Source organism: Rhamphochromis longiceps, linkage group LG18 (assembly GCF_057381845.1).
Source record: "Rhamphochromis longiceps isolate RC_006_pf linkage group LG18, R_longiceps_female_GT1.1, whole genome shotgun sequence".
Lineage (NCBI taxonomy): Eukaryota > Metazoa > Chordata > Actinopteri > Cichliformes > Cichlidae > Rhamphochromis > Rhamphochromis longiceps.
Window position 1 is genome coordinate 34,798,751 of NC_140574.1, and position 14,724 is coordinate 34,813,474.

The 14,724-nt window shown below is 42.2% G+C and overlaps 1 protein-coding gene across 4 annotated transcripts in view; it reads right to left on the reverse strand.

Annotated features, from left to right (window-relative positions):
- Positions 1 to 14,724, reverse strand: part of col15a1b (collagen, type XV, alpha 1b) — a 54,454-nt gene that overhangs the window by 14,710 nt on the left and 25,020 nt on the right. For 3 of the 4 annotated variants that reach the window (XM_085388510.1, XM_085388509.1, XM_085388507.1), the window contains 26 exons: positions 13,846 to 14,033; positions 13,352 to 13,561; positions 13,087 to 13,239; positions 10,756 to 10,830; positions 10,478 to 10,552; positions 9,194 to 9,299; positions 8,988 to 9,028; positions 8,683 to 8,841; positions 8,508 to 8,534; positions 8,363 to 8,425; positions 8,147 to 8,224; positions 7,941 to 8,003; positions 7,703 to 7,855; positions 3,348 to 3,401; positions 3,182 to 3,217; positions 2,914 to 3,051; positions 2,690 to 2,743; positions 2,580 to 2,606; positions 2,407 to 2,448; positions 2,041 to 2,103; positions 1,543 to 1,578; positions 1,296 to 1,379; positions 1,060 to 1,125; positions 834 to 869; positions 573 to 635; positions 374 to 463 (listed from right to left, as the gene is read on the reverse strand). In XM_085388510.1, the coding sequence (XP_085244636.1) occupies positions 374 to 463; positions 573 to 635; positions 834 to 869; positions 1,060 to 1,125; positions 1,296 to 1,379; positions 1,543 to 1,578; positions 2,041 to 2,103; positions 2,407 to 2,448; positions 2,580 to 2,606; positions 2,690 to 2,743; positions 2,914 to 3,051; positions 3,182 to 3,217; positions 3,348 to 3,401; positions 7,703 to 7,855; positions 7,941 to 8,003; positions 8,147 to 8,224; positions 8,363 to 8,425; positions 8,508 to 8,534; positions 8,683 to 8,841; positions 8,988 to 9,028; positions 9,194 to 9,299; positions 10,478 to 10,552; positions 10,756 to 10,830; positions 13,087 to 13,239; positions 13,352 to 13,561; positions 13,846 to 14,033 (2,180 nt within the window). The remainder of the gene's footprint in view (positions 1 to 373; positions 464 to 572; positions 636 to 833; positions 870 to 1,059; positions 1,126 to 1,295; positions 1,380 to 1,542; positions 1,579 to 2,040; positions 2,104 to 2,406; positions 2,449 to 2,579; positions 2,607 to 2,689; positions 2,744 to 2,913; positions 3,052 to 3,181; positions 3,218 to 3,347; positions 3,402 to 7,702; positions 7,856 to 7,940; positions 8,004 to 8,146; positions 8,225 to 8,362; positions 8,426 to 8,507; positions 8,535 to 8,682; positions 8,842 to 8,987; positions 9,029 to 9,193; positions 9,300 to 10,477; positions 10,553 to 10,755; positions 10,831 to 13,086; positions 13,240 to 13,351; positions 13,562 to 13,845; positions 14,034 to 14,724) is intronic. The other variant, XM_085388508.1, reaches the window with a different exon arrangement.

Consider the following 14,724-nt stretch of genomic DNA (forward strand, 5'->3'; position numbering starts at 1 on the left):
GGCCATCCAGGCTGTGAGTGAAGCGGCAGAGAAAGCCACAAGGTGGCTGCGGATTAAAAGGGCTGATCCGCGGGTAGCTATTGGTATGCAAGTCGGAGCCTGATCACCCCCAGCTGGGTCGCCTGGGCGCGGGTGTATGATGACCCGAAACACCTGATGACCCCAGGATACATACATGCGTACCAATGCATCCAGGAGATGTTTCTTGCATAGGAACTGCATAAACAGGAATTCACTTAAACTAGTACAGGGACCAAACATTATTTGGCTCCAGCATTAGATACAGATTATTAAATACATTAAAGTCTTTCACCACAAAGTAACTAAATATATAGAAAGTCTTTTAGGGGTAAAAAGGTCACTTGTTGGCTACCTTTGTGCCTTTGGGCCCTTGAGGGCCTCTTGGTGCAGACAGGAGAGATCCATCAGCAGCAATTGTCACCCCTGGTTCTCCTTTCTCTCCCTGTCAAAATTAAATGTATGTTTATGTTGAGGAGAGGTGTTTAGGGTTGTTTCATAGGCATCGAAATGTATATGAACATGCTTTATGAATCTTCATATTCAGTTCTTACCTTAAGCCCTGCGGGGCCCTGGATACCTGTAGGTCCTATGTCTCCCTTTGGTCCCCTGGGGCCCTAGGAAGAGATGAAAGTTGGAAGATTAAGAAAAGGTTGCAATGAAATCGTGTGTTTAAAGATTTCTCTGGTACCTACCCCATTTAGCCAAAAGACAGCAAAAGAAAAAGAATCCAGAATAATCACATAAATATTTACATCCAGTTTTCCTGAATTTAATCATTTGGGACAAAAAGCGGTGTAGCAAAATGTTCTTACGGGAAATCCAGCTCTGCCAGGCAATCCCTCAGGACCCTGCAGCATGCAGACACACACACACATGCAGAGAAAAGCACACACATAAGCAAAAGCTCACCAAACACACCTGCAGCTGCAGCAAAAATCTTAATATCAGTTCATTTACGACCCCCTTCATCCATACTCCACGACGGAGCGGAACAACAAAGAACCTAAAACACACTGTAGTTCACTTGAAGCTACGCACCGTAGGCCCGGGTGGTCCTCTGATCTCTGTGACGTTGAGGATACCCTCTGTGACATTATAGAGCAGCTGTAGACAGAAGATATAATGATGACATTAGGGCACCTTTAGTATATTCAGAGATATGGAAAAAGCAGCATGTCTGCACAGCTACCACTACGACCACACAGTTGTTTGTTGGTCTGCCTCCATCTTAAGTCTTCATTCAATTAAATGTCATGTTGTGTGTTTGTGCGTACATCATGTACATTAATGACAGGTCCAGGAGCCCCAGGAGGCCCAGGTGGTCCTTGGATACTGAGGCCATCAGCTCCTCTTTCACCCTGCAATTCACATAATGCAGAATCATTAGTCCCTTACCAAAAACAGACATTTAGAAACAAACATGGTATTTGGAAGACATGAGAGGAAGCAACAAAACAGAAAGATGAAATGAAAATGATACAACAAATCACATCTAGGATAAAAGAGTTTTTCCGATCCTACCTTGGGTCCTGGACCGCCTTTCTCTCCTTTGGCCCCCTGTTTGTAAAGAGGAAGAAAATGTTGCACAGTGAATAAGTGAATAGTGCGAATTAATTTCAATGCATTCGATTTTATTTATATAAATCACAACAACAGTGACGCTACAATAATACCCCGCCACTCAGATGACACCCTGTGAGCAAGCACTTCATGAAAGTGGGAGTGGAGGGAGAGTTGTTGGAAAACATACACCATGTCCTCCAGGCTAGTTACCAAGGAGAATGGACCATTCAGACATTTTATCTGTAAAAAATGTTTCCTAAAATGTTGGCAAATTAATTAATTATAGATATATAACATAGCTTTTTGCAATATTTTGACAAGGTGCCTGTTCTGGAAGATTTTAGACTAGAGCCTTTTTTTGTCTGTATCATTTTTGCAGTGTGCAGTATTTGTTTTTTTTGCTGCTAACTACTTTTGAACTGCCAACCACCTCAGCCATCTAACACTGCTACTTACCCTAGGACCTGGTAGTCCAGCAGGACCCTGGAGACCCTCTGGTCCTGGTTCTCCTGGTTCACCCTGCCATCAGACACATCAGAAAATGAGGTAATAAAAAAGCTGCAAAGAGTGATGGTGATTTCACTCTAACGTAATGTGTGGCTCACGTGAAATATAACGTGCATTCCAATGATTAGAGAAAGTTAAGTTCACATAGATGAACTACGCTGTTTCATCAATGACCAAAAACACTTTAGCTCAATAGTTCTCAACTAGGTCATAAAATACACAACCTGTTGGCCACTAAATATAAACAATAAGTGGATGATAATTGATACTGCATATCAGAAACATATAAGTTGTGTCATTCCAAAATGAATTTACCTTGACAGAGAGCCCTGGAGCTCCTGGTGCTCCATCCTTACCCTACAGAAAACACAAACAAGTATGTTCAGTAAGAGCACCCTACTCAAAGAGTAACCAGATGTCGAGTATTAGTTGTTAAACATGTCATTGTAGCTATCTGTAAATTTGTTGAAAATTCATAAACAGATTACCTGTGGTCCTGGAGGGCCAGGTAGACCCTTAAAAGAACAAAAAGGATGCGTTACTTTATATGAATCAATAGATATACTGTACATAAACTCATATATCCCCTCACACTGACCTGTGGGCCTCTGACTCCAGTAATCTGATCAGTCATGCCAGATCCCTCCATATCCTGAAAACGAAGCCACGGTCTATAGTTATTGAGCTTCAATGTGATGAAAAAGACACAACCTTTTAATGTTTTCTACTGCAATTCTCATTTTCCTCTCGTTAATCTATATGAGGCTATATAGTAGCAGTGATATGTGGAGGACAGGTGATTAATAAACTGGGTTGGGTCACCTCTGCAAAGAATTTGGTTCCTGGAGGCCCTGGTGGGCCAGGAGGTCCTGGTGGGCCTGGAAGGCCTCTCTTTCCTTCTGGACCAATAGGCCCTTGAGGCCCTGGAATTCCTTGGACACCCGTTGACCCACTTTCACCCTTCTCAGACAAACAGGAGACTTTCATTAGTAACAACAAGAACAGGAAATGTATTTATTTGTGGGCTACCAAACGATGTGAACAGGATGCCATTTACAGGTATGACTCTGTTTTGAGTAGTATAAATTACCTTTGGCCCAGGAGGCCCAGGTAGGCCTTGCTCACCCTAAAGGAAGTAAAGGAGTTAATATACTTTAGTTACCTATCATTACTAATAAAGACTGTCTACACTAAAAATGTGCAGAAGTTTGGCAATAAGGTTAGATGTCTTTTCTTTTAGCTCTTGGTGTTCATACCTTCTCGCCTGCAGCCCCAGGTGAACCTGGAGGACCAGCTTTTCCTGCTGGACCCTGGAAATATAGAAAGACACATGCAGAGTGTAGAGAAATAAAGCTGTGGTAAGTCATAGGTATGCTAGTATGGGAGCATACTGTCGCTGTGTGTTGACACTTTGGCTGTTCCAACAGGAACAATCCAGAGTGCAACTGTGACCCTCGTCACCTTAAAGGAATACATGAATGTTTGGAAGCTGTTCGATTCTTCAGCTTCCTTAAATGATAATATCATCCATGCCAACACTGCTCTGCACTAAATGATGATTTTAACCTCAATACGAAACGTTCTGCTTTAACGCAGACAATGGTAAATGGCTGTTTATATCATTGCCTCTTATTTGTCCAACTGGCACAAACAATTCAAAGCAGCAACATACAAATAAATTGAACAATTTTCAATCAAGGTGTTTGTGACTGTTTGCCATTTAGCTAAATGTGCTGTAGCGTGAAGGATCGATGTCATCAACCATATAGGCGAGGATGATTTTATCGCCTCTTTTTTCATCACCTAACAGCAAGCTGAAGTGATGATACATTCAGTATATCCCTTTAATCAAGCAGCACCACTCAGAGCAGTGTTTCTGTGCCAACCCACTGATGGACCCATAAAACCTCAGACTTCATTGGTAACACACTCACTGCCAGCTGATCCAAGAGAAGACTGCTTACTACTAAAGCTATAATATGTATTTCTGTTTGTTCATCAATCCAGCACATTAATCTAGTCCAGGATATTTCGTTTAACTGATAATATTGAGAGCTTTTTGTCACGTGACCTTGGTGGCACTGTCACATACAAATCTTTACTTAACCAACTGTTTGGTTCATGTAGAAATCGCCCATTTGTAACTTTAGTAGCAGACGCAGGGATATATATATACAGTAGTTTATATATCCCTGATATCCCTGAGAAAAATCAGCCAACAGAAGTAAAAAATGAATGTGACTGGTGCAAAAGGCAGAGCAGTTCCTTTACCATGTGCAGTGAGAGAAGCATGAGGTTATAAGCAATAAGAGTGTGGCCAGATCCTTTCAGTTCAGTTGCTTGTCATCATATAGAGTAAAATGTCATGCTGATTTTTTTTCCTTGGCAATGACAATTTTGGAACTGAAAGTAAAAGAACCACTTTGGGTTTCATGGCACAGCGATTATCACTTTCAGCTTTAGCACAAGCAAGCCAGCAGTTAAGATAACGTAGTTGGAGATAATGTGCAGTCATTTGTGCCTGAGCATTAGGGTAGTTAGCTAAGGTTCATCTTTATTGCTTTGACACCGTTTTATCACGGTGAAAGCTAAATGTTGTCTACCTCAATGCTCTAGCGCTGACTGAAATTCTGCCTTTCTTTGTTTGCTGGTTTTCCAGGCAAACTGGGCAGTATACCTCGCCTGAACCCCATGCTGACTCAAAGTCAGAATCAGAACCAGAACTAGAGCCGAAGTCTGAGGCGAGGACAGCGGAGAACTCTGAGCTCAAACCTGAACCGTCAGGCCCAGAACCACTAAACCAATCCTCAACCATCTGAAACAAATAGGAGAGATTCCAGGTAGGAATAAGAAGGAGGAACAATAAAGGTACGAATAAAGATTGGTTGTGGAGATAAAGGACAATGAAATGGAGAGAGACAGTTAGAGAACGGCTGGTATACATCGGTCATTGGCTTATATAAACACAGAAATGCAAATCACTACAATATGACAATATTTAAGAAATAAAATAAAGGTGGAATCTAATTGTTGCACTACATAAAATCAGAGCAAAGACTGGAAGGTGGAAAAGGAGAAAAAAGTCAATGCTCGGGGCAAATTCAATGAGAAATAATCCAAATAAAATGTGAAGGTACAAGATATAGTAAAACAGAACATATGAAAAAAACAATTATGTAAAAATATTATAGGCTATAATAATGTCTCCTGATGTAGCACTGTTATACTAACAGAGGTGTCTGTCCAGTGTCTATACAGCATCTTCTGATTTCTTCATTTTTTGCATATTTGTCACTCTTAAATTCTTCAGATCATCAGACAAATTTTAAAATTAGACAAAGATAACCTAAGTAAATACAAAATGCAGCTTTAAATTACTTTCTTTACTAAATGAAAACAGCTAACCAAGTCTTCCAGGTCCTGTGTGTTAAAGTAATTTCCCCCTAAACCTAACAAACTGTAATCAAGTCTTTGCAATTACTGCCATAGAGCATTTCTTTGTTTGGCACGCCCGTCTTTGTAGAGTTATTTTAATTCATCCACACTGGAGGATTTTCGAGTGTGAACAGCCTGTTTGAGGTCATGCCAAAGCATCTCAGGCACATTTAACTCTGAACTTTGAATAGTCCACTACAGAAACTTTTTTTTTCTGGAGCAATTCAGAGGTGGACTTGCTGGTGTGTTCTGGATAACTGCACTGCTGCATAACCAAGTGAGCTTGAGCTTCAGGGAATAAACTGATGGCCAGAAATTTCTCTTTTTCTGGTGGAGAGCAGAATTCATGGTCATCCAGGAAATCAAAGCAGCCCCAGACAAGTACCGCCATCCTTACAACTGCCAAACCTGGATTTGTCCACAGGTTTGTTAGATGGAGAAGTGTGATGTGTCACCACAGACAACACGTCTTCACTGCGTTACTTTTTCCACACAGGACCATGCATGTTTGGACAGTTGCATACGTCTGCAGAATCCCATCAGTGTATACAGGGAGTGCAGAATTATTAGGCAAGTTGTATTTTTGAGGAATAATGTTATTATTGAACAACAACCATGTTCTCAATGAACCCAAAAAACTCATTAATATCAAAGCTGAATGTTTCTGGAAGTAGTTTTTAGTTTGTTTTTAGTTTTAGCTATTTTAGGGGGATATCTGTGTGTGCAGGTGACTATTACTGTGCATAATTATTAGGCAACTTAACAAAAACAAATATATACCCATTTCAATTATTTATTTTTACCAGTGACACCAATATAACATCTCCACATTCACAAATATACATTTCTGACATTCAAAAACAAAACAAAAACAAATCAGTGACCAATATAGCCAGCTTTCTTTGCAAGGACACTCAAAAGCCTGCCATCCATGGATCCTGTCAGTGTTTTGATCTGTTCACCATCAACATTGCGTGCAGCAGCAACCACAGCCTCCCAGACACTGTTCAGAGAGGTGTACTGTTTTCCCTCCTTGTAAATCTCACATTTGATGATGGACCACAGGTTCTCAACGGGGTTCAGATCAGGTGAACAAGGAGGCCATGTCATTAGTTTTTCTTCTTTTATACCCTTTCTTGCAGCCACGCTGTGGAGTACTTGGACGCGTGTGATGGAGCATTGTCCTGCATGAAAATCATGTTTTTCTTGAAGGATGCAGACTTCTTCCTGTACCACTGCTTGAAGAAGGTGTCTTCCAGAAACTGGCAGTAGGACTGGGAGTTGAGCTTGACTCCATCCTCAACCCGAAAAGGCCCCACAAGCTCATCTTTGATGATACCAGCCCAAACCAGTACTCCACCTCCACCTTGCTGGCGTCTGAGTGGGACTGGAGCTCTCTGCCCTTTACCAATCCAGCCACGGGCCCATCCATCTGGCCCATCAAGACTCACTCTCATTTCATCAGTCCATAAAACCTTAGAAAAACCAGTCTTGAGATATTTCTTGGCCCAGTCTTGACGTTTCAGCTTGTGTGTCTTGTTCAGTGGTGGTTGTCTTTCAGCCTTTCTTACCTTGGCCATGTCTCTGAGTATTGCACACCTTGTGCTTTTGGGCACTCCAGTGATGTTGCAGCTCTGAAATATGGCCAAACTGGTGGCAAGTGGCATCTTGGCAGCTGCACGCTTGACTTTTCTCAGTTCATGGGCAGTTATTTTGCGCCTTGGTTTTTCCACACGCTTCTTGCGACCCTGTTGACTATTTTGAATGAAACGCTTGATTGTTCGATGATCACGCTTCAGAAGCTTTGCAATTTTGAGACTGCTGCATCCCTCTGCAAGATATCTCACTATTTTTGACTTTTCTGAGCCTGTCAAGTCCTTCTTTTGACCCATTTTGCCAAAGGAAAGTAAGTTGCCTAATAATTATGCACACCTGATATAGGGTGTTGATGTCATTAGACCACACCCCTTCTCATTACAGAGATGCACATCACCTAATATGCTTAATTGGTAGTAGGCTTTCGAGTCTATACAGCTTGGAGTAAGACAACATGCATGAAGAGGATGATGTGGACAAAATACTCATTTGCCTAATAATTCTGCACTCCCTGTATTACATAGATTTTTGTATTTAAAACAAATCATTTATTTTTCACTTAAATTGAAGGTTAACTTACTGGTACTCCTTGTTTGCCTTGAAGGCCATCACTGCCAGGTGCACCAGGTGGTCCAGCATGCCCAGGAGAAAGTCCTTCAATGGTGGCAGATGAGGACAGGTGGGGTCCAGGGGGACCAGGAGGTCCTGGAGGGCCCGGTGGACCAGGAGGACCCTAATGGAAGGAGATGTTAGATTTTTTTTCACTGCCATAATTGACTGTCAGACTCTTGCATCTGTTCACTAGTCCTTTCTCTTACCTGGATGAGGTCTGCATCGCTGTCCAGGTCTTCAAACCCAGAACCCAGGGCATCTGGTCCATACTAAAACACATTCATCAAGATGCTTTTCTTTGTATTCATGTCTTGTTTATGCTGCCTACATTTGATATCATTGCTAAAATGCAAGACAATACTGAGCAGACACATATTGGGAGGAAGTAGCGAAACCATAAACTGTTACTCACGGGTACACTGCGTGATCTGGGGGGTCCAGGGGGTCCAGGAAGGCCAGGGGGGCCTGGTAAACCAACTCCCGGGTCTCCCTGTAAGGAGGCAGGGAGGAGTAAAGTACAGAAGAAAAAGGCAGAACTTTTTCTTTTTATTTGGTATCATAAAATAAAACTACATTTGGAATAAAGAGTAACAGTTAATTAAATGCAACATGGATGCATTAGCTGGACCTTCTCTCCTTTAGCTCCAACTTCTCCGTTCAAGCCTGGAAATCCTTGAGACCCTTTTTGGCCCTGACGATGAAAATATAATTAGTGAGCGTAGCAACTGAAACAGAAAAAAACAAACAAGCAGACATAGTGCTGTTTAACTTACTGGACCTCCTTTATCGCCTCTGCTTCCCTGAAAGCAGAAGCACGAGGAAGCATGAGAGTCAGTGGTGCAAGAAGACTTATTACTTCGTGAGTTTAAAGTTCACTTAAAAAATCTCCGATGTTCTTCGAAAGATGGTGAAGGAAAAACACACAAACCCTCTTTTTGACACACAAACCTTGTGTCCATCTTTTCCTGGCAGCCCAGGAGATCCTGGTGGTCCCTGTGGGCCAGATGTTCCAAGCTTAGTCTCTCTGAATACACTGGGAGGACCTGGTGGACCAGGTGGGCCAGGCGGGCCAGGATCACCGCGCTCTCCTTTTAACCTGACATCACCCTTTAAAATTGAAATCAAGAAGTCTTTAAGTTATTTGTGTCTGTAGGGAAAATAAACTGAAACACTGGAGCTACATTTGTTATCTTCTGATCAACACTGTCTTCAAAATAAGACAACTAGGCAAGAAAGCCCACGCTCCAACTTACACCCTGTGGCTGCTCTCCCGCCTCCTCTGTTCGGTGTAGCCCTGCAAACAGCATATGACGTCTATCAGTTTTACTTCAGACAGCGTATGCTTACGTTATCATAGAGAGAGGACATTTAGAAAAGTAAATATGATAAAGGTTTAGTTCATAATTCAAATACTGAAGCTTTCATAGAATAAACAGGAACAAAACTTTGTGCTACAGACCTGTCATCAGGTCCACTCGGGCTTCTGTTGGACCCGTGTGAGGAGAAAAGTCCTCAAACTCCTCTGGAGCATCAGTGGGCGGAGCACTAACGGGAACACCCTCCTCCTTGCAAGAGACACAAATGGCTGTGATTCTGTCTCGTGTGTGCACCATGTCTTTGTCCCACCATTGTAAGTGTGACAACCTGCTCTTCCACATTAGCTTAGAAGGTCCTCCTTTCTCTTGTTCCTCCTGTGCATGTGTTGAAGTGTCCTCAGGCAAAAGTGTGAATGCGTGTGAAAGTTAGATAAAGGGTTTTGGTACAGATGAAAGAAGTGACTGTATTTAGGGATGGTTAATGGGGTTGAATTGGGTGAATGAGACTATTAACAGAAAGCACTTTGATTTTTCATTTAGTATACTTCAGATGAATTATTTTATTTTTCAAAACAAGAGCATTACTAAACATCAACACAATAAAAGACCAGCATCGTGTTCTGCTCTTTTTCTACTCTGCTGCTGATAGTGTCTCCAGGCCAGACTAGAAGGGTCTACCATGACTCCACCATTCTGTAGTAACAGGTTATTAAGGCCAGTTTTCTTTGAAGCATCAAAGTCAGTTTTAATTCAGAGATGTTTGGGGTCAAACTGACTTTTAGGTTGTGGGAGGATGAAAGACAGCACCAAAACAATGCATAGGGTTGAACTCTTACAAGTGCAAACAGACATGGAGTGTAGTTTTAGTTTTAAGCTCCAGACATAACAAGCGGACACACGCACACACACACACACACACACACACACACACACACACACACACACACACACACACACACACACACACACACACACACACACACACACACACACACACACACACATTTTCATATCTTAGTGAGGGCATCTCATTGACATACTGCTTTCCCTATCCGCTTACCCCAAACCTAACCGATAAAAATGAATGGCTAACCCTAACCCTAACCCTTACCCTAAACCTAACCATAACCTAATTGTAACCCTGACACTAAAATCACATTTTGAGCCTCAAAAATGCCTCAAACCCGTGGGGACGGCATTTTGTCCCCATCAGTGACTGTTGCTCCCCACAGGTATCGTATGCCAATTTTCTTTCCTCACAAAGATGTCTAAACATGTACACACACACACACACACACACACACACACACACACACACACACACACACACACACACACACACACACACACACACTGATGGATGGAGTGGACTAAAGTAATCCATCCAGCCATCACCAGCCAACCCGTGCTGAGCCAGGCGTTCTCACCTGTGCGGTCTTCCTCAGGTCTTTCTCTGTCTCTCTGTCATCCAAAGCCTCGTCTCCACTGGCGTACCCCGAGGCCTTTATCAAACGTCATATTATACATTCATTGGTGAAAAAAAAAACCCTTTTAGCACAAATCCTTACAACCAGTAATTTTAACCACAAGGGGGAGCTGTGGATTGACATGTAAGTTTTTACAGCATTTTAAAATATCGCTAGGCAGACTGTGGCTTTGTGTTAGAAAGGTTTGCATTTCAGCAACAAGTTACGGAGTGTCTCACATAAGGATCATCGTCTTCACACTGCTCCTCAGCCACTCTTGGATCGTCTTTTATGACCAGCTGCTGAATCGAACCCTGCAGAGGAAAAAACAAAGGAAATGTGAAACATGTCACTGCATGGAGAGGAAGGCTTGTGCTGGCTGACTGACGGGAGTTCAGTGACTGCTGTGACCGTTGGGCTTCTGTCTGTCTGAGCAGTGCTAGAATTAGTTCTTCCGTTGTGTCCTCAGCATCAGTCTGGTAAGACCAAATAATAACACAAATGAAACAACAAAGCAGTGATGCTGCCTTTGTGGAGGTGTCATATTAGAGTTCCTCCACCAAACATTAGATATGTTTTCAGTCTCATTTCTCTGTGTTCTCATAATTCATCATAGGTAGTAACTCGAGCTACATTTAAGAGAAAGACTAACAATCTAATTAAAAATGGGTCATGGAATCACTGGCTTATGCCTTAAGATTGATGAATCTTAGTTGAGATGAGGGCAAAGAGATAACACGTCACATTTTGGTGTGAACTGGATCAATTTCTTTAAAATCGTGATGCAGGCACTCCAAGTGTCCATCTAGTTACTGGTCTACAGACTTCTTTGTGTGATTTGTTGGCAACATAATAACTGTCATCTGATTACATTGTACATGCAGTTAGGTCCATAACTATTTGGAAATGTACACAACATATGTACATTATGCACAACACTGCATAACACTTGCATCCCAAGTGTAGTGTGCTGTCTCACTGAGACTCCTCGTATGGTCATTTCAAACACAGCTCTGATTGTGGGCATAAAAGCTCCGCCCACCTGGAATAAATTATGTTCTTTGTATGAAAGAGCCAGTGAGAGGAAAGTTAGCTGAAAGGGAATGTTGCTCGTTTCAGACAGTGGAGGAAATGATGGACTGTGCAGGAATCAGCAGAGATTATTGTGAGCTGTGAGTCATCCAGAGCTATCTGTTTAAACAGTCCCCATTAAAATGTTTCATGGACTATCCTCAGTCTAAAAGGTGGGGACATATTTACATGCAGTTGCTGTAATTAGAATAGACAGAGGAAAAACTCTGTCTTGCCACTCAGCAGCCATCTTGAAATACCTCTGACATATAATTGGGAAGTTATTCTGAAGCATTAAAAAATTTACTTTAGTTTCAGTGATCAGTGTTTGGAATATTTGACAAAAATTAAAGCTTCTATTCTTCTGTCACAGCACTTCTATTCAGGACTGTGGATCTCTCTTAGAAAGTCTGACAGTGATACCAGACACACTGTATCACAGCAAAATGTGAGGTAATAGGCACACACACACACACAAACACACACACACGCATACACGCACACACATGCACACACGCACGCACACTGTCCCAGATGGGCACGAGTGCACGTACTGCTGCTGGGCGTGCACATATTTTGCCATCATGCTTCAGATAACCTGTTCAGACAGTCAAGCTACACTGAACGAAGCAGAGTGAGGTGATAAGGGTGTCTCACCACAGCAATTTGCTCCCAGCTCGTATTTCTTTTATTTTTTATCTTTTCTTTTTGTGTGGAGATAGTTGAGATGGAAAAGAAGTCATGTGTCAAAGTGGCTTTTGTAATAGATTTTCATTCCTTTTGGCCAAAGAACGTCATGTATTCATTCTGGAAACGTCGGAGTTGACATTGCACAGACATTTGTTTCAATGACAAGCACACAAACATTTTTGTTTTGTTTTTTTCCTGAATGAGAAATGACATCAAGTTTGCATTTGTGCCCTATCACGATGCAGCACTCCACGGTCTGCCTTTGATCACACCACAACCAAGCCATGTTGATATCTTCAACTTCCTCATCTGCAGTTGATTTACTCCCCCATGTATCCTCCCCTCTCACTTCCTCTCTGTGTGTGATCTGTAGGCCTGGCTGTATTCTTATCCAGTCCAGAAAAACGTGTATTCATTTTGCATTAGGATGTGGAAACTGTCCTAAATAAATAAAAACTGGCCAAACATCTTGACGCTATGATTAAGAAAAGTCTCCCAAAGAGAGACAAGAACAGTTCACTCTACCGAGGAAACAGTTCAACCAAACCAATGAAAAACTGCATAAAATTAATTACTTCTAGGTCTTTCCATCTCAAATCAGGCAGATTTTTCAAACATTTTCTGTTTGGTCAGTGGAAGTTTTTGCTTCCCTTTCTTACCATCAAAATCGATATGGGGTCTTTATTTAGAGACAGATTTATTTAGAGTACTGGCTAGTTAAATGTGAAAAAAAGAAGAAAATATATAGTTCTTTCTCTCGTTCTTTCTCTCATTTTCGGTTACCACATTAATATTAAACTTTCACTTACCACAAACTTGTCAAGCCCCATGCTTCCTGCATTAGCTACAAAAATGCCTGAATTGTGTGAAAAGGTGAGTTTCTCTGGCCTACGATGGAAGTCCTTACTCTCGGCCTCTCCACAGTCCAAGTAGAGACGGACCTCATTATGCTCCACCACCACCTGACAGGCAGAGACAACAGACGTCAGTCCACAATGACTTGGACAAAGTTAAACCACTCATCTTAGTGGAAGAGTCTTTTTATCTTTTGTCGTTAACCTGGATGAAGCTCACCGTGAATCGTGTCCACTGGTCAGTCATATCCGGGACGCTAAAGGCAGCCGCTTTGTGGCTGTGGGAGGCCTGCTCCTGGTCAGTGTAGTACAGTAAGATGCTCTGGAGGCCCTCGCGAACTGGAGTGAGGGCCAAACCCAGCTTCACCACCTTGCGTTGGGCATCTGTGATGGCAAAGAGCATGCCACCTCTCTGGCTAGCTGGGCGCACCTGGAATAATACGATGGTGTGAGGAAAAAAAAAGACTTTAAGCTTTTGCTTCCACATCCCTTTCACATGAAATTCAGTCATAAGTGAGTATATGAAAACATTAAAGAGATATTTTTCTGTATTCACAGTTTTTAAACAGGGACAAACATATGAGTCTTGCTTTAATGTCGACATTTAACACGGTGATGACACAAGGAGCCATTCGCCCTCATAAACCGTCATATCTTTAGTTATGACAACTGAGCATGTTGACAATCAAGGAGGCTAGAAGATTGTAGGGTTACCGTGACGATGATAGCAAAGTCCCGGTAGAACGATCCCGGCACAAAGGTTTTGGTGAGTCGGCCGACATTGGCTTGAGACCCAAATTTGTAGGCTGGATGACCCTCAAAGCCAGCAGTGAAGGACACAGAGGGAGGGAGGGGGAAGCCAATTAAGTCCGTTAGGTTCAGATAACTTCCTGAGCCTTGCTCTGACAGAGACAGACAGGAATAGTATATATTAATAAATGCTGTACGTGGAGAGTGAGAGAGATAGAAAACAAGACAAAACACACTGCTGCATTTTTCATTCAAGTTTTATTCTTTCAAATCCTTCCCAGAGACACTAAAAATCCTAAATGTGTAGTATATTATATTTAAAGGCAAGCGTTCTGAACACACACTGCAATATTTAGCCTTAAGTGCAGATGAACCTGATCCAAATTGCAGTTATCTTGTTTTAATGTCTCAACCTCCATCTTCATCCCATTTGTCTGCCCTGTGTGTTCCTGGTTAATTCGCCACTTAAAATGAGGAGGAGAGGTACTTGTGATCCTGACACGGTGTTAATTTGACTTGATTTGATCCAGACTCTGCCCACCACGGCTCACTGCTCTGCCTCGTATGGACATAATCCTCAGAAACAGAATAACCGGCAATTAGAGTGCTTGGTGCATATGTGAAGAGACGGTTTCACATTCCCTTGATTCCTCTCACTGTGAGGCCTGTCTCCCGTGGCGACACTCACCTCAGCATTCCAGGCATGCTCGTCCCTGTTATCTAAATCTTTGTCACTTACATGCACGTGTATAAGATCTGCATAAGCTTAAGATCAAACATACAGGTCACCCATGTGAACGCACACAAACACCAGATCAGACAGATTAACATTTAGGGCTCTCT